At 44.2% G+C, this 26,152-nt stretch overlaps 1 protein-coding gene across 9 annotated transcripts in view; it reads right to left on the bottom strand.

Annotated features, from left to right (window-relative positions):
- The window catches only part of CEP170B (centrosomal protein 170B), a 59,011-nt gene that overhangs the window by 9,878 nt on the left and 22,981 nt on the right, over positions 1 to 26,152 (bottom strand). For 2 of the 9 annotated variants that reach the window (XM_026848979.1, XM_026848977.1), the window contains exons 7-15: positions 20,048 to 20,149; positions 18,424 to 18,900; positions 16,124 to 16,186; positions 14,494 to 15,257; positions 12,237 to 12,425; positions 11,934 to 12,042; positions 8,712 to 10,484; positions 5,233 to 5,482; positions 2,899 to 3,055 (exon numbers count right to left, since the gene is read on the bottom strand). In XM_026848979.1, the coding sequence (XP_026704780.1) occupies positions 2,899 to 3,055; positions 5,233 to 5,482; positions 8,712 to 10,484; positions 11,934 to 12,042; positions 12,237 to 12,425; positions 14,494 to 15,257; positions 16,124 to 16,186; positions 18,424 to 18,900; positions 20,048 to 20,149 (3,884 nt within the window). The remainder of the gene's footprint in view (positions 1 to 2,898; positions 3,056 to 5,232; positions 5,483 to 8,711; positions 10,485 to 11,933; positions 12,043 to 12,236; positions 12,426 to 14,493; positions 15,258 to 16,123; positions 16,187 to 18,423; positions 18,901 to 20,047; positions 20,150 to 26,152) is intronic. The other 7 variants (XM_026848982.1, XM_026848981.1, XM_026848983.1 and 4 more) reach the window with 4 other exon arrangements.

Here is a 26,152-nt window from a genome sequence, read left to right as displayed (position 1 = left end):
TGATTTGTAGTAGTACTCAGCTCAGTATGTCAGGAATCTAGGCTATTATATACCATACAGCCGAGAGCAACAAAACCCAACAAAAATACCCCAAACATCCACTATGGAACTGAAAACCTCCCTGGAAAACATCCAAGCCAACACTGGACCTGAAAGGACAGAACATGAAGAATAAGGTTTTAATCTAATGCTCCATCTTAACTTTTAAGAGAATGTTCATTATTTGAACCTTTAACCAAGCTTCATAATAAAAGTAATTGAAAAAGCAGTTCATTTGAGGCTGAGGAATTGCTGTGCCACACACTGGTCCAAAGTGAAGCTTCCAGTATGACATTAAATCCTCAAAAGTGATTCCAGCATCAGCACTTACTTTTCCTGCATTTCCCCCCACTTTATCAGCACAGGTATAAATATTTACTAGTAGAAAATCAAGAGGTAGCAGAATGGCATACAACACTGCGAGAGCCAGAGCAGTATAAGAAACAGTCACACAGAAAATATTTCTTATTCACAAATTTTGTCAGATGCTTCAATATGTATCAGCTATTTCTCATCCTTGTGTCCTTTCCTAGAATACTTAATATAAAGCTGCTTAATAAACACTCACAAAATTCAGTGTTTAGCATCACACACACTCATTTTCCACTATTTCCTAGCAACTTCCCTGCATTAAGTCAAAATAGTTATTTTATCACAGATTCAGCAGCACCCAGACTGAGGGAAGTGTGTCCACTGATTCTAGTCCAGTTCCAAAGACATAATTTGTGTTTATTAAACACACATCAGTTAATATTACTCCCATTCATAACATGGATCCCAAGGTATTCAGCATTCAGCTCTACATTCCAGCATCGGGAATAGAAATTCCTGCCAATTTAACCCATTCGTGGCCAGTGCTAACTTAAGGGCAGCTCCAGTGACATATATCAGCATTTTGGGTGTAACTAAAACAGCCTCCCAGCCGCTGGCCCTACTGAAATCAATCTTATTCAACCCTATTTGGAGCAAATCTAGTTAAAAGCCTTTATGGTGGTTTCAGCCACCACTGGCTGAACATACCAAAGGTTATGGCTCCTGACCTGCCTTCACAGACTCCTACCACTGCTTCTTTATATTTACACCAGCGTAAGACCTAAAAAATGGTTCTAGCAGTGGGTACGTCCTAGAGCATTACCTCCAGCCTTATATTGGTTCTCCAGAGCATTGCGAGGGGGCTGATGGGCACATCCCACACAGCCCACAGCAGCACTGCAAAGCCACAGAGATACAGAGAAACCCTCAGATCGCCTGGGTCTGAGCAATCCTGGCAAGCTATTCAGCATCACTACCTCGAACTTTGGACCCCATCGTTTTGCACAGAGTAGAAACATACTTTTTTTGCAGGTGTTCTTCCTCCTCTAGCAGCAGGGAACATTCCTCTGTATATACTGACTTAAAACTGCACCGTTCAGTGGCACCTGACAAAGCAGTAGAAACTCTGCTTTTCTGGAAAGAAATTGGTGCTGAGCATTGTTTATTACCAACCCGAAGCAAACGTATCATTTGCAAGTCAGAAGTAATGTAGATTTGTCACCTTAACTGCTCAAAAAGAATAATGCAAAAGGCAGTTTTGTAGGTGTGGCACTTGCACGGCAACGGAAGCAGTAAAACACTATCTCAGAGCCTGAAGTTATTGCAAAATATTTGTGCACTGCGGCTCCACCAGCCCCGGGAAAAAAAAACCTCCCTGAGCAAGCTGCAGCTGACCTTGGCTTAACAAGCAAGCCACACTTGCCTGATATTCTGGGTATCTCCCTAAACTTCTGCTTTGCAGCTTCACTGCTGTGATGATCACTGCAGGGTGACAGGGCCTCCGAGTACTCACTTGACAAGGCAGCAAGTTTGGTCCTCAGCTTTGAACCCTGCTTACGTTCAAATTGTAATTCCCACAACAATCAAAGAGGCCCATGTGAACAGCAGATAAAGAGCCCTGTGTGGTTTTTTAAGCCCAAAATGGTGGTAGACAGGAGGGAACTGGGATTTAAACAGCAGCAACAGCAATTTTGCTTTAAGCAGCTGGAGCTTCCTGGTGACCTTGCAGCCAAGTTTGAGCTGAGTCCCTACACTGCAGCACTGGTGAGCCAAATTAAGAAATGGCCTCCCCACTCCAGTGCAGAAAAACTGTGATACACAGTTTGGGAGGAAGCCACAGGCTCAGTGAAGGCTGGAGGACAGCACTTCCCAGGCTAACTGCCTTCCTCTATGCCCACTTTGCTGTCTGGAGAGCAGAGTCCCTGCCCTTACCCATCAATACCCCGACAGGGGGAGGAGATTCAAGAAACAGCTGCACAGCGTTTCAATGGCCCTGACAGAAAGGACACAGCAGAGGTACAAAATAGAGAGCTGATACAGAGTGTGCAGCCAGAGCACACCGTCAGTGCCTTATCTGGAACAAGAAGGGAGGCTCAAGCTCCCTGGTATAGCAGCACAGCATGCCCCCACCCCATCCTGTTCCTCATGCAAACTTCAGGAACCAAAGCGTGACTAAAGGCCATGAAATCCTACAGAAAATAATATGAGGAATATAACATTTTGACACTAGTGTTCTCCTACTTCCTGGTGGCACAGTAAGGATGCCCCCAACAAAAGCCAAACCTGCCCAGATCCAGTATAGCTCTTGACCCATTCAGCCTGCTCCCACCTCTTGCAACGTTGGCTGTAGCACTGGGGAGGGCAAAATAAAGAGCACGCTAAACAGACTGCAGTCAATCCTTCTGCTGGTGTTTTTTCAGGGGGCAGGGGGTGAGGTTCTTCTAATGTTGCAGCAACTGGGGATACTGCCCTGGTCTCCCACCGCAACCATACCCCACGCACTTGCTCGCACTCAGAGGTGGAGATTTCTGTCATATGGGATCTTACCTCTTCTCTCGCTGATATGGTGGAAGCAGGAGTGTTGGGCAGAGAGCTGAGGGTGCTTTGTCCCGTCCCTGATGAACTCTGTGAGTCCCCATCTCCAGCAACATCGTGAATCTCTCGAGCAAGGATAGCCACATCCTTCACCAAGGTCTGGCTGAGTCTGAAGCACAGGGCATGCAGCAGAGCCATTAGGACACATGATACAACAAGCTTTGTATAAGCCTTGCATAAAATATAAAGGAAGCAGCCACCAAAAGTTTGTATGAATTATAACTGCTACAGAGGCTAGGGAAAGCAGGTTTTTTGGGGGGTGCCTTGGCAGGGTGATGAGGAATACTCTTGGCTGCATAGAAGAGAAAGAAAATAAATCCACACCACTCCTGAACCCAGCTTTAAAGTAGACATTTGATATAAAGCAAATTCGAGTGACTACACACTACCAGAAAGTGTTGGAGACAATCCATAAAGAAGAATCATGTTAATGCTCCCCCCCATCCACTCTAGTTCTTTTTTTTTTTTTTTTTTTAATAGAACACAGCCCCTTTTTCTTCTTAAGGCTTCTTTCTTCTCCCTTAAAAAGCCCATACAAGGAAAAGCTTTTTTCTCTATTACTTAAATAATAAAATTTAAAACTCTCTTTCTTCTCCTTTGTGGTTCATAGACTGTAAATCAAAGTATACCTCCACAGTCTCCAGAAGGGATGAGGGATTACCAGGGTAAGCACAGCATACCTTAGAGGGATCTGGTTTTCAGAAACCAAATCTTGAAATTTCAAGCCCTTTGACAGGTATCCAGTTAGCATTCAGTAACTGCAGCACTCGCTCTAGATCTCAAAAACAATTTCTAAGTCTCTGGACTGTTGCTAACGAGCTTAAAAAAAACCCAAATCCCTTCAGACCAACCATGGCTGTTGTGGTTAATTTTAACAAAAAGCTTCTAAGAGAAAAAAAAAAAAATCTTCCAGCTAGCTAGCTTCATCTAAAAGACACTTTCCTCTTTAATTCGAAAAACCAAGCACTGTAATAAAACTATCAGTTCATCAAAACATTTCCTCAGAAAGAAAATGCATAATTGAACTAGTAAAAAGTCGTTTGATCTGCCTGCCTAAGGTGCCCCCTATCTGTGCTGGTTTGGATAGAGCTGTCACCAAACACATCCATTATGTGATTCACTTACTGTAAACAAGTGGCATTTTCCCTTTTAACTCTCTCCGACTCCTCTAAACCCCTCCCAGTTAATTTGGGAGCAGCAACGGAAATCAGAACTGCAATTACGACGCAGACTCTGTGACCGAGCCCAGCAACGTGCAGCGCCAGACAAGTCTGACGCAACCATTGTATTTATAGTTGCTGCAACCCGAAGCACTCTCCTGGGCTAGGAACGGAGGGAAGCCAGCGTCTCCCACATGCACACTGAGTGTGGCACAGGTAACACAGCCTGGTTTGAAGGCTGACATACTTTCTAGCAGCCTGACAGCAACGTTCAGGCAAGAAAAGCCGTTTTGAGATCAGTGCGGCAAGTGATATGGGTGCTGTGGAAATGCTGACCAAAAGCAGACAGAAGATGGCTTCCTCAGTCAAAAGTATTTCAAGTATGACCAGTACAACTGAAGACCAGTATTTCTGGAAAGTTGGCATAACACAGTTGCATATTAGAGATGTCAAACCTCAAATGCCACAGTTTAAAAAAAGAATCTATTTGCTTTACCGCCAAGGTCCTCCAGGCAACCATCAGATCACCAGTATACAACAGGTCCTGTACCCAGGGACATCAAGCTAAGCAACCATTCGTTTATACATAGGGCCTAGACAGGTCTGGATTCAGTTGTGCCAAGTAAAGAGGTTTCTGCCCCACAGCAACTGCTTACTGCTCCCTCGGTGGCTTCAGGCAAAGCAGCTTCAATAGTTTACATATTCAGTCTTTGCTAATCCATTTGACTTCCTCTGCAGAGAACTGGGGCAGCTCACACCAGCCAATCCATGTGTGCAGGAAACTTCCAGCAGAAAGCAGCAATAAGCAGGTATAGACAGTTACATATTTTGACAGACTTCAAGCTACAAGAGGAGACCTGTCCACAGCTTGAACAAGAAACAAACCAAGAAAACAATGCCCTGCGCCTTGGCATTTTCTAGGGAGAAGGTAGAACCAGCACATCCTAGCTGTAAAGCTTCATGAAAACTTTCCAAGTCTGAAAAAGTTCATGTTGAATATGGGAGGCACACAAAAAACAGGAGAGAGTGCATCTCCTTCTACCTCCATATCTGGGTGTGATTTTAACACCAAGGAAAACTCAACCCATTTTGAACATCTGGGTCAATACAGCAAGCCCCACCTCACCTGGCTATTTCTGCTATTTCTGCTGTTTGTGCCATGAAGTTGTAGGGGTCAGGGTGGTCATCAAAATCTTCATCATCATCCGTTTCTCTGCCGTTGTGCTTCTGCTTGCTCAGCCCAGAGCCACGTATCCTCGGCGTTTGTGTGGCTGTTGAAGTATGGGAGCGTTTGTGTTTAGGGGAGCTGTGATTTGAGCCATATTCCTCCTCCGAAGTAGAAGTGTAATCTGAACCCTGTGGTCTCCGCCTTGATGCTTATAAAAAATGAATTGGTTTCAGATCGAGGAAAGTAGTAAAGAATAACTACAAAAGGGCAAAAAGGTAACACAAAACTAGCCCAAGAGCATAAGGAGAGGAGAGTTTCTGTGCAGATTTTAAGTTTAACAGCACATTCTTAAGCTTATTTCAAAGTTGAGCACTTCTATGGCTCCCATTCACTATAAAATTTGGAGTGGGAAATTCCAGTGGAAAAGCAAAATGACTGTGTTAACAACTCCAATGTAGTAAATTACTACCACAGACTTGGCTTTCCATGCACAGAAGCTCTGTGTATAAGCAGCACACATTTCAGACTCCTTACAGTCCCACAGAAGTCCTTTTCTAAAGAGAGCCCAATTTTCAAGCCTGAAGACACCTTTCCAATTAGCTGCAAGTACAAGCAAAAGAAGGGGTTTTTGAGTGAAGAACAGACTACAGCCCTTGGTGTTAACTTGCAAGAGTCCACACCCCCACATTCACCTCCTGCCTCACAATTCAACATTAATGACACTCTACAAGAAAGAGCGTTCACACAGTCAGGACCAGCTCCAACCCCTGGAGCCAAATGGAAGTTGCCCACTTGTCCCAACCAGTTCTGCAGATCTGTAGACACCCACGTCCTCCTTGCAAGGGAAGCACAGAGATGTCCTTATTTGAAAACTGGGCTCCCGGTGTTTGCTGCCTTACTACACTCTCTGTGGATATCCCTTCATTCCCTTCCATCTTTCCCTGGAGAATGAAGGCCCACCAAACACAGAACCAGCCAAGTTATTTAAATTACAACATCCAAAAGCTTCACTGTGTTACCAAGATTATCTCAACACTGAAACACTGAAAGTGAATTAAACCAGCATCATAGATCATATAAACAAAAATAACAAATCTGGCATATAAGATGCAGGTAGAAACTAGGGATAACTAATGTACAGTGAAAAAAGTATTCCTAGACATTGCTATCTCAGCTATAGCTAAATAAATGTTTTGGTTTAGGATTAAAATATATATATGCACAGAAAAAAAAAAAAAAGAATTTGCTCATATTCCATCAGTAGAGTTTTGGGAGTTTTAGAATCAAGAGGCCACCCTGTCATAGCAATTTTAAATTAAATAGGAATTTTAAAATGAAGAGCCTGATTCTCCATCCCTGTACACCAAGAGAAATAAGAATCAACACCCTCAGTACCATTCAAATTACAGAGTAAACAAATCATGTACAGAGGAGCAGGGGAGACAGGCCCTTAGCTTTTTACAATTGGTAACGTGGATTATTCTGATGTTACGTGTGCATTTCACATAAAGCTACTTTAGATGGCCTGACAATTCACTGGCATTTCTTGTCATTCTGTTCCTCCATTAGCAAGATTAACTTTCTTGCACTGGGAGAGTTGGAAACTATTGTGGTTAGCTAAACACTTTAAGACATCCTTGAATAAATCAGCCAGATCTGCCTCCTTACTCCCAAGGTTTGACACTCAATGCTTTCAAGGATTATTGTATCATGCTAAAAAATGTCTTGATGGCACAGTGCAATAGTTCATCTTACTAACATCTCACTTTCGTTCCAGGAGCAGGGTGCTAGGTGTTGATTCGCTCTATCTATAATAGCATTAGTATAGGAACATGCATCACACACTTGACACTGCACAATGAAGCATGAAGTACACTAGTATTCTTAGAGCTTATGCAAGGTCCACAATCCTATCAAGGAATTAGGAGGTTAGTATTTTAAGAGCAACTAATTTAGAGAAAGGATTAGCATCATCTGCTGCAACTATGCACAAGGAAAACTGTTAGCAAGCTTCTACAGAGCTCTGGAAATCAAAAACCAATTCATTTAAACCAAGAACTGGCCAACACTTATCATTTTTCTCCAAATGATTTGAAGTCTGTGGTCCAAATGCAGACGAAGTGCAGAGTGCCTGCTGTTTGGAAAACTCTGACCACATTATTTTGCTTTAAATTTGTTACTGTTTAACAAGAAGTCAATAACAGCATCACCTCAGAAAAGGCAAGGGAAGAGACTCTACATACTCTTTTAGCTTATTCACATTCTGATTTACACGCATATACAAACGTGTAAGAAATAAAATCATTAAAATAAAAGGGAAGCTGGATGCACTAAAACAATTCAAATCAAAGCAAGCAGCAAATAACATTTTTAGCATGCAAATAAAATGAATACGGTGAAAGGATAATTGATTCGACTGTATGAAAATATACAAAAAGGACACATCCAGAACTCTACGACCCCTTACAAAAACACAGATCTGCTGAAAATAGCATCCCCAACAGGCCTGAGAAACCCTGGCAAAAAGGTTCTTCCTGCCCCTTTGGCCCTGTCATTCCCCAAAACCTGAAAAAACAAATCGTTTTGCCACACCCATGGTAAATCAAGGACTACAGGCATAGACCAAGATTTAGACCAAAGGTGTCAGGGACAATCTCTGATTACCAATTATCATCTCCGAGTTGTCATCTGCGTTGTCCCCACCTCTTAATTAAAGGCTGATTACAATATGACAAATGTTGATACTGCAAGGGTCTGTTGAGTGCACAGCTACAGGGCAAGACAGCCCTCAAACATCTGCCTCCTGGGAAACACGACTGTGCATCTGCCTTATCTATGGCAGAAGTGAACAAAAACACACAGTAGCAGTGATCTCTTGGGGCAATCAACATGTAGTGTCCAGCTCCACATTTGTTTTTACAGGAAGAACAAGGGAACAGCCTTCACAACACAGGCACATGAATTTCTTGTTCTCCTGTTTCAGATGCTTTCAAAACTGCCTCCTTGGACATCAGTTGTCATCAACATCTAGGAGCAAACTTTGAATCAGAAGTCAAAGGAAAACAGAACATAATTCCTTGTAGCACTGAAAAGGCATTAAAATCTACCTTTTTAACAGAAAAATGGCTAACATTCTCCTGTCAAATAACAGCTGGTTGTTCAAAAAACAAAGTTAGTGGGGGAAAAAAAAAAGAAAGAAAAATAGCTTTTGCAATATCCTCACAGACAATACCACTATAATATCTCACTGGGTATGAGATATGCTTTGCTGTCTCCAAAACCACAGGAAATCCCAACCTCTGTACCACTTGTTAATGCAGACTTGTACTCACCAATGCAGCACTCGTATTACTGAGCTACCACTCCTTGGCAACCACGCGCAGCCTATAAATCAGAAAGAGGGGAACAGGGGAGAAACATAAAGCACGAGCACTTACTGGACGAGGAGGAATACTTGACACTGCTTGAACGGGTCCTGCTAAAAGGCTGCTTGGCAGAGGCGGCGGCGGCCATTTTCCTCGCTGCAGCTCTAACATCCGAAACACCCGTCTTCCGACAGGACTCCACACTCCGGCCCGAAAACCCCGTCCTCGACTGCGCTGTCTCGGAGTCACTGGGCACTGTAAATGAACCTGCCCGTTTCCTCGGCATGGCAAGGATGTCTAGCCGCGAGAGCTTCTTTGTCTCTGTGGACTGCCTGGGGCCCGGAGCAGAGGTTTCAGGGTTGGTTGGTGTTTTCTCAGTATCAACACATTCATTGTCTGAAGCATCTCCCAGCCGGGCACGACGTAGCTTTGAGGCCCTTGTGGGCCGCGGGGTGGATAAACTGTTGGAGCGGGTGAGAACTTGCTGGATTTTCTGCACATTCGAGGTTGTTTTGCTGTGGTCCTCCTTGGTGGCCTGAGTAAAAGGTTTCCTTCTGGGAACAGGACGGGTTACGGAGTGCTCGTGGTCAGACACAACTGTGTCGGGAACTGGCAAGTAGGGCAAGCTCGAGCTTCTCTCATCATCTGTGAAGTCAAGTGACCCTCGAGTCCCAGCACTCCGCTTCATCTGGAAGCGTTTGGCAGCCTCCACACGGTTTGATGCTTCTGGTGCTTGTGTTTTCCGCTTCTCTGTCAGCCTGTCCCGAGCACTGGGCTGCCCACACTGGTCCTGGATGGATGGTGTGGAGGAAGATTTCTCCTTCTGCAAGCTCGCGACCGCTTTGCGTTTCGGGGCGCTCGTTGGGACGTTTTTGCCGCTCACCAAGCTGACCGTGCTGGCAGTGTCCACATCTGAGTCCCCCGACAAGGAGTCCTCCAGCTGACCAGCAGTTTCCGAGGGCTCCAACTGTTGGCTTTGTCCAAGTAATTTGGCTTCCAGTGCTGCCAAAGCAGTTTCAGTGTCCTTAAGGAGAAGATGTGTCTCCTGACCAAAGTCCATACGAGTCGACCGAACAGTCTCTAAATCTTTAAGCAGAGGGTGACTTGAAATATGTGGGAGTTTATTCTGAGGAACACCACTGCTTGATTTATCTTTGGTAAAACTTTCCTGTCTAACAAAAGATGATGTTTCCTTTCCTGCCATGTTTTCTTGATCTTGAGGAAGACTCTGATGAAGGGAAATAACCACTTTTCCAGCTGCATTTATGTAAGCGCAAACATCTTTGACTGGTGGCTTTCCAGGAACTGCTGTGCCAGCAGACTTGAAGGAAAACTCCTGATCCTTACTGTCTTTGTCTGCTCGAGCATGAGACATGCTCAGAGAGAGCTTAGAAGGAATCCCCACGTCGTTGCTGTCATCACCAATGTAAAACGAAGTAGAAACTGGCTCACTTACAGCTCTCACATTTGAGACCCGGGAGGCTCCTGGCTGCTGGCTCTCTGATCTTGTGTCTTCCTCCATCTGCTCTAGCATTTTATTGTTCTCTTTATATTTCTTTCCTTTTTCCGTGCTGAAGCCATCATCAGATCTGCTGGCATCACTGAGGCTATCTGGATCCAAGTCTTCTTGGATGAAGAGGTGGCTGCTGGGATCACCATAGGCTTCCATGCAGTGGTCCTTCACGATGGTTCTCTTGGTAACCTCAGAATAGGACTCCTGGCAAACCAGAACTGTGGGTGTGGGGCTGTCTGATTTATCGCTTGGTGGGAGTTGGGGAAGAAGGCGCCTTGTTCTCAAGGGCACAGCGTTTTCTGGTTCCCCTGGTTTTGGGGCTACACCACTTTCTGAAGAGAGTTAAGCGGACAAGAATCAGATGTTATACAACTATATGACTTATTTATTTAGGAAGAGCTTGATCCTGCATAGTGCAATTCCACAGAAGCACTCACAAGACACATGCTTAGAACTAAGCTTTTATGTAATATGAACATCAACAGGGCCTGGCTGGTGCTCACTCATCAGGTTTATCAATACGGACACTATACTTAATTCCTTTGCTGGATCACAGTGCTCAACACTTTTCCTCTCTCAAGGTAGGATTTCACACTCATTCTCCCATAATATACCTCTCAGTACAAGCACATACTTTAGAGGCTAATGGCAGTGCTGGCATGTATCTACCATAAATCAGGCCACAGGAATGAGATGGAGAGTCATCACACAAACCACTGCAGTGATGCAGTGTTTTAAGTGCCATTCCACACAGCATAGTCCATTTGACTAAATAGAAGGTGTTTTTCACAATACAAGTTCTCATACAATCATATCCCACAGCGAAGTCTCAGGAGAAAGACTGTGTAACAATTAAGGGGCTCTGAATTAGAGCTCACCACTCCAGCATGAGTGGGCTTCTCAGTATTAAAACACTTCACAGAAAGAGCACTCATTTCTCCCATGCCGGTGGCCAGGACTTTGTATCTGATACCACCTTTAAATACCAGGATAACTGGTTATTTGACTATGGTAATATTTCAAACAATCTGGGAGTCAGGTTCTCACACACTGTGAAAACAGCAGCAATGACTTCTGAAACAAAAGCTGCTTCTAATCTTTACTGGATGTATCTACAGCTGTTGATGGCAAGAAGGTAATGTCAAATATTTCCAACCAAAAAAGTTGAAAATGTTTACAAAAGCCAACAAAAGCACACTTCTCCCTTTCTCACATACCAACAGGACCACGGGGTCTGTAAGCTGTCTTCCCAGTTACAGCAGGACCCTGATCTCCTTCCTCCTGCTCCCCTTCTCCCATCCTCACCCAGTTTTCTACGCTGATCTCTACACTTCAAACCTGCCACGTGACAGCAAAATCCAGAACAGCCTAGAATTCTCAGTATGGTCAGCCACAGGAGAAGCACACCAAAAAAGCACAAGTCAGCAATTAAGTCCAAGACAACTTGCAAAGGGCTTTCATCTGGCATCATAAGGCAGTCTAAAGAATCACTACTCGGGGCTAGTTAACACCAAAGGCCCTTACGATCTTTCTCCTTCCCAGGTGCCCTTCAGTCATGTCAAACATTTAAGAACTTCTTGGATGACTGAAATGCAAACCAGAGTCTCTCTCCATCTTTACTACGCTGGGAATGATTCACTCTGTCCTTCCCATCCCCAAATACATTAGCCAAAACAGAAAATAAACCACAGCCAGATGCACAGAAGCCCTTAATTTCTGCTTTTCACATCCTGTCTTAGGTCCAAGTCACCTTCAAACAGTAACATCAGGATGAGACTTACCTGCACCTCCATCACCCTGCCCAGAGACAGATCCAGAGTCAGAGTAACTGTCCGCAAGGCTTGCCCACCTAGACACCCACTTCTGACTCCCTTGAGAAGCTGCAGACATCTACAAGAAGGCAGGGAAGGTGGTGTCAGAAAGAGGGTTTGTAAACCAAATCCTAGACACAAAACCTCTTCTCTCATACACACATCACTCAGTCTCCTCAAAATGGAAATCAAACCATGCATCACATTTCTATCAAGACAGAAAACCCATCTATTCCTCCACCATCCCGGCAAATCCACCTGGACTGCCCATACCTGCACATCAGCCTGAGACCCACTCACAGCTTTTGAGGCAAATGCCTGGAGCAAGGGTGACTTCTGGCTAGTGCCATTTTCACTGATTAGATGCTGATGAGAACCAGAGTCATCTTTTTCACCTTTAATTATTGGTCTAAAGGCTGAAGAGATTCTGGAAAATTCAGGCGACTCAAGAACACCAAAAACCTGAAAAAGTGTTTGGATGGGAAAGATTAAAAACCAAGAAAATAGAAAAACATCAGCCCCAAATCCAAATCCTCAAAGCATTAGTCACACACAAACTATCATCTCAAAGGTCCAGAAACACTTACGAACGTTTCCATACAAACTATGTAAATCCATGTACTTCAAGGTAGCAGCTTTAAATACACTTATTCATAGAATCCCACTCACACCCACCTTTCCTCTTTCCCTCATTATTTCAGTGTTTTGCCTCTAACAGTAGTGACTTTCACTGAAAAGGAGTCCCTTTTCAGCCCTGAGAAATTTAGGATGAGTGTCAGGAAAGCTATTTAACAGCTCATTCATGACGGAATTAGAAAAAAAAAAAAAACCACACACAAAAAAAACAGGAAAGCTCTATCTCCAGAGTCTTTCGTAGACTGTAGCAGAGAGTGGGCTGAACAAAGCAGCTTGCACTGCCACATGAGGACCTGGGAAAGGATGCGCCTGAGATGGGTGTTTGAGCTAATTGGTCAGATTTCCTCTGGAGATAAACAGGCCTTCCAAGGGGGTGACCAAGATCCATACCTCAGAAGAGCTTGTTTCTCTTCCCTGATTACAAGTAATTCAGAGGAAGATGCCACCATGAAGGGTGTCTAGTCTGGGCAGAGAGAGCCATAAAGTTCTCCACTCGTATTAAAAAAATGTGTGTGTGTGCAATAGTGGGGCAATAAAAAGCACAGTCACCTCAAAACCTCAGCAAGTCCAGAATTAATATTATCTTTCTTCCTGGACAGAAACACTGAGGTCCAGTTATTATCTGTTTCTTAAGTGTCAGATCTGCATGGCACCAAGTTTATGACAGAGTCAGGAGCAGAACTTGGCCAGCTTGCCTGCACAAGTCAAGTGGCTGCCAAGACCACTCCCCAGAAATAATTGCATTTGTGGCATTTTTCCTCGTATTTCCCCACCAGAACAATTAACCATCTAATGTAAGGACTAAGGCCTTGCTGTGGCTTAAACTTTCTGCCCTGAAAGCTTCCAATCACATTTCAAACAACACAAAGAATAAATGTAATAAAGAGGGAAGCTAGATCTATGCTCACAGAACGCTGTATACAAAGCTCTACAGCCAAGTTCAACTAAGGTTTCCTTTAAATCTCACTATCCTCCTGCCTACACTTCACTAAATCTTCATAGCAGCTTGTCAGTTTTGTTTTCATAATAGACCACAGATGAAAGTTAAACCTGAAAATCAGGCAAACTTTGGTTTGCCCTCTGGTTGCTTAGTTGAGTGGGGTTTTTTAAGCCTCTCCTTCATTTCTGGAGCTCTGTTTTTAGGCTATCATTCACTTTGCAAAATTCAAACAAGTATAGATCCACCTAGGATTGGTTTTGCCCTAGACCACACCCTTTGCTATCTCAACCAGCTGCCACTTGCCCTGCCAGGAAGTACTCCCTTTATAACCAAGCATAGCCGTATACAGAACCACCTAGCATTAAGGCTTGTGAAGGACCAAGAGCACCAGCCCTTGGCCTGCATCTCCTTTGGCCTACCACGGGATGCTGCATCAGTGATGGGCTGCAGCTCCTGTCTTCGTAACAGTGGGCAAGAGGGGATGCAACAGCAAGGCAGAGGCTTGAGAGCAGTTCCAGAGAGCAGCGCTGCTTCCAGCCACAGCTCTCAGCAGGATCAGCCTGATCTTTATTCTGCTGTTGCCTTTCCCCTAAAGAGGTAGCAAGCCCACTCTTGCACTTTTGCACCCAAATCCCATTTTGGAAGCAATGCACTCTTTGCTGCAGGCTTACCTTGCTTTCTTACACTCTGTGGTTTTTTTGTTTGTTTGTAATTCTGTTGTTTTGTTCAAGTTTTTTTTAAAGACCAGGCTCACCAACTATTGGGGCCTATCCTTAGCACAAGTCACCCATGATGATTATCCACCCCTAACCATAATCCCTTGCTGCACCCAATTCCAAAGGGAGCAGTCCTGCACAGCAACAGCTAATGAAATCAGACCCTCCAGCACAAGGTGCAGAAGCCCAAGCCTTCAGCCCTCAGCTCAGTGGCCAAGCACAGAAAAGCTGCATTTACCTGATCTATCATTTTTCGCGCTTCCTCCACCTCTTTATCCTGCGACTCTGTCTCAATGGTGTATGTGCCCGTCTCGCTTACGCTGTCTTCCTCATCATTCCTCCTGCCCTGGGCTGACTTTACCTCCGGAGGTGGAGCAGAGGCAGACTCTGGTTCTGACGATACACCCATGCGTGGAGCTACTGGCATGGGCAGAGGTGCCGGTTTCTCAGCACTTGGCTTCCCAGACTGAGCAGTTTCCCGCAAGTACTCAGCCATAAAATCTTGAGCCATTTTAGACTTCCTTCCAACACTCCCATAAGTTTTGGCCGACGTTCTAGAAGCAGAGGAGGACGAAGAACTAATCCGATCCTCCGTCTTCTCCCTCTTGAAGGAGCTAGTTCTTTGGGTCCCAGAGGAGCTGTTACTGGGTTTGCCTGCCTGGGCCCCAAGGTGGGATGGTGGTGCCGAATTTCCCAACTTGTCGGACGGCAACGTGTTCTTGCGCTTCTCAACCTTGGTCTTCAGCCCTGGATCGGTGTCGCTCTGGGAGGAGTGAGCACTGTGCGTGAAAGACTGAGACCGCTTCTTCCGCGGTGTGTCCTCAAAGAACTCGATGACAAAGGCCTGCTTGTTGTGCAGCATCTCATGGGGGTCACGCCTCATCTGGCGCTGCAGCCTGGTTTGCTCCGTTGCACGCTCGCTGCCGGTTGTCGTCTCCTTCTCTGCCTTGGGCGCCACGGGGTCTTCAGAGTCACTCTGAGTCCCGTCCTCGTGCCTATTGCCTGGAAACAAGGTATGTAGATTTGACTTTCATATTCTCAGTCGCTGTGGCCCTGTCATTCATTACCTTCCACTTGAAATTTATCATTTCAGTTAAAATAAAAAAAAAAAAAATCCTATAGGATTAAACAACTCCAAAGACATCTACTGAAGTACAGGGATTGCATCCCATTGGAGGAAACAAGAGAGAGGCAGCTGTCTCCTGACCCCACTTTTCACAACTGTTTGGCTATCAAGTTATTAAAAAACAATTCAAGAAATACTTTCAACCTCAAGGGTTTCTGATTTTATAGCACTGATTGTTTTAGATACCTAATGCTTTGTTTCTTTTTTCTCCATTTAAATAAAACCAATGGCATTATTTTGCTGTTCTGCCAATTTACTGTAATCCAAGATCACCTCATTAGGTTCTCTCTGTTACAGAGCGGAAATATCTTTGCAGGATCAGTAAATAAACCCCACACACTGCATCCCATGAAACCAAATCCCCAGTGCAGACCAACCAGATCAGTGTGTTACGAGTGCATGCACCTCTGTGCACCCACATTACTCTGCTCTACATGGGGGAAATAAACCAGAGACTAAAATAAAAGTGAATTTGCAGGATTCTCCACTTCTCCTGAAGATTTAAGAATGACACCCCCATGAATTATACCGTTCTATCACCAGCCAAGCAAAGGTTAAAACATTACTTAAGAGACTGCTAAACTTAAAGTAAGCTTATGATTATTTTCAATTATGTTAGCAATGATCATCTTGAAAACCTTCTCTGTGTATCAATGATGCCTGCCCCTCAGCACCTTAGTTCAAGACTCTCAGAAAGTAAGTTAAAGTAAACAAAAAGTTAAAAGTAAAACAAAAAACAAACCTTTTTTTGGAGAAGGAAACGGGTGTGAAGGCACACAACACGATTCAGTCAACGACCAGGAACCTGTCATCGGGAGAATGGGGAAAGAGGTCTCTGCGCTCTAGACTGTAATATGCAGCAAGATACACTGGCTAAAATACCACGTGTTTGAAAGGAAAACTGCTCAAACCTACTTTGCAAGTTCTCCAGACACATGGGTGAAGACCAATTATTACCTCGAGTTAGCTGTGAAAGATTAGAATTTAATACAAGATCCATTCAACCCAGGAGTCAGTCCTCTGAAGAGCTTCCTAACACCCTCATGAAGGAAGCCAGCAAACTTTGCATTGTGCCCTGAGGGCTGATAAGCTTCATGCTTGGAAGGGAAAGTTCTTAAATTAAAGGGTCTTGGCTGCAAACTCTGATGAACGCAAAATGGTGAGGACACAAGGAATAACACCCACTGTGCCCATGGATGCCCCAGCAGAACACCACAAACATCCCCTCAAGATGCTAAAACCTGAACTCTCTAGTCTTTGATAACAGGTTTTGCATTTACCACATTGCTCCCGAGAGTGAACAAATGTTACTAATGAACCTCAACGGTGGGCGTCTATGATCCTGGAGACCCAAACCTGGTAGGCAGCCAGTGGTAGCCTTCAAGACATCTTGAGAATTAGCCCTGCCAGAAGAACACGTTACACAGCTATCGCAGATAAATGACGCCCTGTCCTCCACTGAGGCAGAGGTGGATAAACTCCTCAGGCCACCAACACTGTATGTTTTAATCAAATGTCCAAAGAGTTGATTTCTTAATATGCAAATTATGCATTAAATCACCTCAGCTTCTTTCCATGCCTTATGGACTGTAAAGAGGCAAGTGCAGTCAGTCTAGCATTCCTGTGCATCACTCAGGAAAATCCTATGATGAGCAGCAGCTGCCAAACTCTCTAGTTTTCTCCAAGACAAAAGAGCAAAACTACTGCAGCACATTTCTATCCCTGACAATGTTCTCCAGCAAAGTCAACAAAATCCAGCATCACAACAACAAAAACACTTCATCCCCAAAACCCTCTATCACACAGTCACAGCAGACTGAAACTAAACCCTAAATAACCAGGCAGAGCACCTCAACACTGTCCCTTATTGGGAAGAACTAGAAACAATGACAGCAAAACAGTTCAATTTCCATGCCATGCCAAAGCCCAGGGCTGGATTTGTGAGACCTTTTTGACCATAGGAGCTTCTCAGAAAGCTGTATACAAAACAGCAAGTTGGAGGTGTAACAGGTAAAACTCTTCATATTACAAGGAGGGTTTTTTTAACAAGGACCAAGCAAATACTCCTTTAAGGGAAAACAAGGCATTGCTCTCATTTAGGAACGATCTCAAGCACACGCAGGTCTAGTAACCTTCAGTATGACTTCATCAGACAAAGTTGCAGTTCAGAACAATAGCTTTTCCAGAGGCCTGCAAGGCAGTGAGAATGCAGCAATCAGTGGTCTCCTCCTAGCTGTTCAGTGCATAGCCCAAAAGAGACATCCAAGTTAAGCCTATATCTTGCAAAATATATTTAAAGTCGCATGAGAATCACGTGAGACCCACCAGCTGCACCAAGAACTGAGCTCCAAACTATACTTCAGACCTTTGAAAAACCCCAAAGAACTCTTCCCAGTGACATAACAGGACACAGGCCCACGAAACCTGACGGTTCTGAACAGAGCAGGATTTCATAGAAGCCTTAGTTTAAGAGAAGAAGCCTTCTACCCTCTTCTCACCATTAGGGATCATGTATATCTCAACTCTATCATCAGTCTCCGTGTCAGGACCTTTGGTCATCCCAATCAAGTGGCTCTGGTCATGACAGCCATCAGGATGCTTACACTTAGCCTCCTCTGGACTACAAGCTCCTTCCTTCATTCCTTCAAAAAGTCATTCCTTCAGCTAGGAGAAGCCAAGAGAAGAAAGTCCACTGAAATACCTGTTTACCAGCCTGCCTGACCACATGGAAATTTAGACTTTTAAGAATCAAAATTCTTTTTCAATCACTGTTACTGCTGAGCTAGCCTTACAGATGTAGAGGAACCAGACTAGAGTGTCCCCAGACCAGCATCACACATGACCTCAGGGCCAGGTGAAGAGCCTGCTAGCCAGATTCAAAACGATTAACAGTCATTAAAGAAATATTCTTCATCTTGCAATTTTGGAGGAGTGATAATTAAGTCCAGTTCTCCTTGACAGGAGAAGGGTTTTCCTCCTTTATTATGCTGCATTTGCACAGCCAGTAGAGAACTATGTCCACATGACAAGACATTCACTCACCTTTAAGAGTCCTCACATGAACTGGCAGGTCACTCTTTGTACTGTAGGCATCATCTCCTGGAGACTGCCGTCTCATCAAGCTTGGGTCATTCTGGACAAGCCAGTCAGCCACTTTGCTCTCTGCTGACATCACTTCTGTATGAGCTGGTTCCTTACTATATGGTCTTCTCTGTCTGAGCGAAAATTTAGTTACGTGGTCTTTTATCTTTATTTTACCAGGGGTACCATCATCAAATTCAATGGTGAAAGAGGCATGGCTCTGTACAACGGGGGCTACTACAGCATCAACATCCTTTGTTGGGATCTCATGGACCTGTGTTTCTGAAGATTTTGATGGCTGCTGGAATTCTTTAGTTGGAATCTCAAAGTAACTTGGCTCTCTCCGGAAGGCAAACACAGACTGTTCTTGGGCATCTCGATAAGCAGAAATATTACCATTCAATTCCTCTTCATGTTGGGTTATCTCTTTCGATCTTTCTATAAAAGGGAAAAAAAAAGGCAAGAAAACTTTAAATTCACAAACATTCGCTGACATGGATTAAAGAAAAAAAAATACAAGTTCTGTTTTAGACAGCTTTGTACTCTGGCCTCATCATTGAAACTAATGCTTACTGCACTGCTATAGTCTGACCAACATTTGTTATATTCACTTTGTCCTTCCTTCCACCACTCCCCAAAGAGAGCACTGAGCGCGCACACACACGCACACACACAGAGTTTTAAGTTTTGACAGAACCTATGCGGTTGGTGGCATTTTAAGGTTTCTATATGCCTGGGCTGATGCGGAAGGAAGATCCTGTTTCACTTTGCTCAATTCACTTACATGCACACCTATGCAACTTTCCACAGTTCAAAGGAAAAGCTTGAGTGTGCAAAGCTAATCACAGGCACAGTTGTGCTGGGTGAGCACCTAATTCTGTAATGTCACCAAGGATAAAACCACATTTTTCCAGTAGTACCCAAACTTCTTGTCTAGAGGGTCACTTCCTTATTTCAACCTCTTGGGAGGGTTGCTAAGCACAACCCTCTCTGCTAGAGAACAGATACCCTGCATGTGCACTGAAATAAAACACTTATTTGGGCAGTAAAACATTTGCTTGATAGAAACATCAGGTTTGCTGCACAAGTGAAAAAAGATGTATCTTCCATGCATACAGATTCACAAAAAGAATGGCAAGACTAAATGGCTTCCAAGGATGATGAGGTGAGAAACAGATTGCTTCCATATTAATCAAAACCAGTCAATGCATCAGCTCTTAGAAGTGCCTCTCGGATAGGAAATTCCTGGGAGACACAGTGGACGGTTTATTCAGGTGGGCTGCATACAATCACACATACAGCACTGCTGAGTAACTAGGTCTCAAACAAGCTTAGCAAGGCCTTTCTCATCCATACCAAATTATTCCACAAGTGCTGTTTCTAACATTCAAATATTTTAGGGGAAACATTTTAATTTTCCCTTATTCTGGTTTCATCAGCAGCAATCTACACATAGGAATGTGCAAATAAGCACAAAAAAGTGGTAATTAAAGCCTCGAAGCAGGATGGCTTCACACAGTAAAGATCAAAAGTGCACAGAAATTTTGTCCCTCCATCTTCCCCCACCCCAAATCACCTCCATTACCTGAGTAATGTTCCTCTTGCCTTCTGTCTTCCTTGTTATTTGCATCATCTTCCCCCCACCAGGAGGGCTGCCCATAAAGAGGGGTGCGGTAGGTATTGGTTTCTAGAAACAGGATAAGAAAATACTTTAACACAGAAAATACCAATTTACCAGGTTCACAGAAGTCAACCACATGACAAAAAGGGAAAAAAAGCAAGGTCAGATGAGATCATGTACCTGTTACATTGCAGTTATAACAGCAGCAAATTATACGTAACAATGAGTATGTTCAGGCTTTTCCTTTTTTCCCCCCTTTTCTTTACATTCTGCTGCACCATGCTGACTCCACCTCCCTTTACTGTCTGTAATAGCTGTGTTTCCTAAATACTGGCTTTTCTCTCCTCCTAGCCTCATTATTCACAGGAAGTGGAAGATTTTTTTGGTAGGACAGAGTACAAAACACTAACCACAAAACTGTCTGCAACTCACCTGCAATTCAGGTGAAAATCAGACTTTTTTCCCTGATCTTAATTAGGAAGACTTCAGCTCTGCCCTTTCTTGCCCCACCGTGTCTTTGGATGTTTTGAGGCCAGGAATATTTTCCAACTATTCACCACTCCCACTCTGAGTGACACACATTCCACAACAGGAAATTCTTGAAGCGTTACAGATTTAGGGAAAATGGTAAAACCATCTCCTTACACATACATAAAGTAGTAGTAAACTCTTGTTCTCTAAAGCTTAAAGTAAACCGAATGGAGTCATTTCAGGACAGAGGTTTTTCTCGTGGAGAAGCTTCCCCTAGAAGAGCCAGGCTTTTATCACCTTCTCGGCTCAGTGAGCACTCACTGGAAGATCAGGGCTTTGCTGCAACAACTGGTACCTGAAGGAGCTGATCCACTGCTGCTTGTTTTGTCCCACAAAACAAGATTGTGTTTTCAGCAGTGCCTTGGGCTGCTGCTGTTTATGCAACAAGTAAAAAGAATACACCTCAATTTACCTGTGGTATAGTTATTATTATGTTTTTATAATAGTTTAAGAGAAGCAAATAAAGTAGCTTTTGTTCTTTCATCTAGAGGTGACAGAAACACAAGGATAGGTCAGGGGCTGAGGTTAAGCTCCAGCTTTGTTAGCTGCTTCTGCATCTACCCATAACAGCCATCAGCACACACTTCACTGGCTGTTGTCTTAAACACTGGCTCCAGCTACAGAGCCATAGACGGGCTTCTACCGCCAGCTGCTGCTCAGCTTGTGGTTTCAAAACCCCACGCTGCTCTGCGTGAAGCAGTAGTCCTCAAAGAGCCCTGCAATTTCACATTCCCTACTTTAATAGGGACTTGATAGAAAGTATTTGTTAGCATAAGGGAAATCAGGAGAGGAAGGCGAATTAAGTCAAAAGAAAAAAAATAAGCCTGATTTTATGCTGCTGTTTCTAAAGCTACACAGACCCAATAGCCACTACTTCAGATGGGGTTTTTTCTAGAATAGTTCCAGAGATACATAAGCTCATACACTGACAGTCCACAAGCAATACTTTTGATTCACAGATGCAGCCCACAGGCCCTTTTCAAGAGATCTTCTTCGTGTTTCAAAATTAACCACACTGCCTCCCTTCACACTGAGGATCAAAAGAGGCTGAAAGTATTACTCTCTGCCTAGAGTGCGTGGAAGATAAACCGTGTTCCCATTATGTAGGCGGCCTTTGAAAGTTCAAAGGAGGAAGCATTCTCACCATGAATAAATTGGAATTGCCAAGCAGCATGTTTCATAACTGAGGATGGGTAAATCACTCAAAGGAGAGGGGACAAAAAAAACCCACAACACCAAACTATTCACAAGCTTGTCAGTGAACAGAGGCACCCAAACGCAAGGTTTGGTCTCTGCTAGCTAGGCTGAAACCTTCTGTCACACTGCCTAGCAAAAAACTACCACTCTCTCTTCATGCCATGACTTGCTCACTAAACCCCTGTTCCCAACCACGTAGTATCTGCTCTACCAATGCCAGGCACTTTTCTGGGCACATGCTGCATTTGATTATCACCCTCTGAATTGCAGTATTATCATAGGGTTGATGGCCAAAAGGCAGTCAGGGCCAGGAGGAGTATAACACTTAGGGGTGATGGACAAATTCATTAACAACAACCAGCTATGTCTGGGGTAACTCATGCCTAAAGGTCAATGGGCACAGTGAAAGGCTCAACCCTGAAGAAACACATGAGACTTTAGATACTTGTCTCATATTAACATGACCAATTATGAAAGCATCAGTGGTTTATTTTAAGTTGCTGATGGAACAAATCCTGAGCGTACTACCCTACAGATTTAATGCAAGACCATCTCACACTTGGCTCTTGCACAGCAGCATCATGCCCAAGCATGGGTGCTGTTACCTTGCCTTGTTACAGCCTTATCTCTCCAGCTTATACCAGCCCCTCGCAGGATCCCAAAGACCCCCTAGTCTACAAGATTCTAGTTACTGTTACGAGAAAATTTTGTTTCCAAAGGGGGAGAAGTGAGCTAAGAGACATCACATGCATCCTGCAGGACAGACTTCTTCCCAGAAGCTGTTCCAGTCCCAAGGTCTGTGTCCCACCTGTGTAGTGAACAGGAGCTTTCCTACTACAGGGAAAAGGCAGCTAGGGGAGCAAGTCAACCTTGGTCAGACCTTTTCTGTTGATGGGGAATTTTGTGACTGCAAGGAAAAAAAAAACGGATTTACGAAGAATAATGAGCCAGCTCCTCTATCTTCTCATATTTCCCCCTCTACCCTAAAGAACCCTAATAGGTGCTTGGAAATTTCCCAAATTCCTTCTCTGACAAAAGCTAGCACAAAGCCAAAACCTCAGGGCACATCAAGAAGCACCTACAGAAAGCTAATCAGACTGCCCAGAGTGTGCAGACCTGGGGCCACCAGGGTGGGATCTGCTCCACTGCACTCACTGCATGGCAGCAGAAGGTCCCTCCTGCCCCACGACACAGAGCTCAACGTTTCCCCACCAGCAATGCTCTGTTACAGCAGGTGTAATACATCTGCTGGCTACTGTGGGGATTTTTTTCCATTCCTTCCCTCTCTCATCCTCCACAACAAACTAGAACTTCATTTTAAAGACTACAAAAAGCACAAATAGAAAGCTGAGGAGTCAGTATCTAGCTATTTAGGGACAGTTTCAATATTTTAAGAGCAATTAATGTTTCCACTTAGCCTTCATATTAATTTGCATTTTGAGTAACATTATGAAGTGACACAGACACCCTCATTCTCAGCTACTGCCAAAAGTGGCCAGATCCTGAGCCAGAGTAAAATTTCCCTGATTTCAGAAAGCTACAGGAATTTGCTGCCCTGCTCATGTCAGACGCTTCTGTCCCTCCTAATTTGCCAGCACAAATGACCTGACACCTCGCCTCATTTCATCTCTAACACAACAATACTGTATAAATGGGGGGGAGAACAAAAAAGCATGATAGGAAGGCAGGTAAAACACGCGGCTGGGACAGAAGTGGGCCAGGGAGCAGCTACATAGGTAGTTGTGCCAAGGAGGCTTTGCTCTTCATCAGCTGGGATGCATTTTGGGTTGTGACCTCAACCTGGGCAATGCAGCATCCAGAGCAGCACATCTGCCTGTGTCCCGAGACATGCATACCACCCTGAAGCCACTGCCTGTCTTTTATATTTTAGTGTAAGATGGAAGCTCTTGCAAGAGCAGAGACCCCCTCGGCTTGCCCAAGTTAGTGGTAAAGTGAGGAACACCAATGAAAACTAACTGCTCAGTCTTTTTAATGACATGAGACTTCCTCCAATTGATGGCAGCTCATTACCACCTCTCTCCACTCTGTGCCAGGGTGCCCAGATGGTGCCAATTCATTTAGACATATTTCTTGGCTCATCAGTTCAGGCAGACAGCCTGAAAACCATCCTTTTAGATAACTGAATTGAGGTCAGCACAAGCATTCAGCCAGACAAATACTGAGCTACCGGTGACAGTGTAATACAGGGAAGACCACTGACATACACATGTTCTGCTCCTGGATTTCAGTCTTTGGGGCAGTCATTCAAAATAAAAAATGAAGGCTGTTTTAGCACAGAACAAGGGAGGTCCATTTGTTTAACAAGCCTGACAAGAATGTGGCCTGTTAAATTAATACAGACCTATTGATCACCTGAAGGAGAGGCACCACAACAAGAGAGAATGAGATGTGTCAATACAAAAGATGTATTTATGGAGAAGTGAATCACACAGAACAGCACAAAGACAGGACCAAAAGCACAGTCCAAGGGATGAAAGGGAAAGGAGAAAGCCTGTGTTAATGCTGCTTTCTATCAGCGAGTGGGCAAAAGAGCTCTCATGACAAGCACACAGCTTCCACTCCAGAGGGGCCTGATTTCCCTTGAAGGTGTCCCCTGTGGTCAGGACAGGACTGAGGGCTGCGCTTCACCCAGGTCCTCACAGAGCTTCAAACCATCACAAGAGACAGACAGCAACAGCAAACGTCTTTGCTGACAGAAGCACACACAGCTTTGAAGCCGTCTATAGCAAGTCATAACAAAAGCATGAGAAATCCAGCTTGAAGTCAAACCAATTTTGATTCATTATTAATAACAGTAACATTCATCTTCAGAAGATGCTGAGTAGGCTTCTTACAGTAGAGGCAAAAAAAAAAAGATGATCTAGCTATAACATTTTAAAATTAATTCCTTACATCTCTGCTTTTTAACTCCTCTGCAAAATAGAGAATTCAGATCTAGTAGGAATAACCATAAAGCAATTCTCTGACTCTGCTGCAGTATTTATTTCACATGTGTATGGCAAACCTACGATCTGGTCTTTTGTACCTGCTGTGAACATACACAGATCCCAGAGGCTTTCAAATCAGGCTGATAATCACAAGTATATCTGTATCAATTACACGGTCAAACCTTTAACGTGCTGCAGGTACCACCACCCCTAGCTCAGAGGAAAAGCAGATACACCACCACCACTCCCCTAAATTAAAGGCTAGGGTAGAGCTGTGCGTCTAAATAGTTATTACTATGATCTCATGGGAAAAGCAGCCAAAGACCATGGAAACCACTTCACAACTGGGCACAACTCCCACTGCCTCTGTCCAAGCTGCCTACTGACCTCAGCCCCACACACCAGCAAGACTTTCAAGTTGGCCACTCTGTTGAGAGGACTCCCTAATGACACGGATGCTGACCTGGCAAGCAAGCCTATTTAACACATCCCAGGAGAAGCCCAAGTCCTGCTCCTGCAGTGGTGATGACCATTTCAGCTGGATGCTGCAGGCCACCTCCACCCCTGGAAACGCAGGCCTACAGCAATTATTTAGAAGACAGTCACCAGATTCAGCATTATCTAGTTCTATAAGCCTGTGAGGACTTTAAAAAAAAAAAAAAAAAAATTAAGATCAGCGAGAACAGACGACAAAGTAGCTTATCTCATCCAGTACCTCAACTCAGGTAGCAACAGATGGGGATTGTGACAGTCTTAAAAATCTGCTCAGTTCAAGGCTGTACCTGGCCACCCGATGGCTTAAGGCTTTAAACATGAGAGCTGATGGCTAGCTATTTTTAGTATTCACTAGCTGAACTGTGGGCACTTTTCTTACTCATATCCATATCCAACCCATAGGGCTTACCAAGCTCCTTGCCTCAAACATTTCGAAGTCTGATGATTTTCTGCTTACAGGCAACATACACCCAAAAGCTGCAAGTTCAACAAGCATAAAGACTAAATGGCTGTTTCCCATTCACTCCTCTGGATTTCTTTATCCTCAGCCCCTCACCTCCTCCCATTTCTAAGCAGCTCTAATTGTTCACATTGTTTTGGTAAACCTCTTTCCTGAAAGCTTGCATTCCCTCTGCCTCTTTTCCACCCAGGCCCTGGGAAGCTATCCTTCTAAAGGCTTTTGTCACCCCAGACCTTGCTTTAATTAGTCAATGCAAATTCCTAAATACCTACAGGCTTAGCGAGACAGCTCTTTCCCCAAAGCCTTTCTGCTGCCACAAGCCCACTCCCCGTAAGAATACTACATTCTTCTTTCCACTAACCATTTTAAATTGCTGCCACTCCTCCAAGCAACCAAGGAGAAACTGTGCATGTGCGCAGCTGAAAACAAGGTGAATCA

This window comes from Athene cunicularia (assembly GCF_003259725.1).
Source record: "Athene cunicularia isolate RWA chromosome 5 unlocalized genomic scaffold, athCun1 chr5_part1, whole genome shotgun sequence".
In the NCBI taxonomy this organism is placed as follows: Eukaryota; Metazoa; Chordata; class Aves; order Strigiformes; family Strigidae; genus Athene; species Athene cunicularia.
The sequence above is the reverse complement of the archived record's forward strand: the minus strand, read 5'-3'. Positions and strand labels throughout refer to the sequence as shown.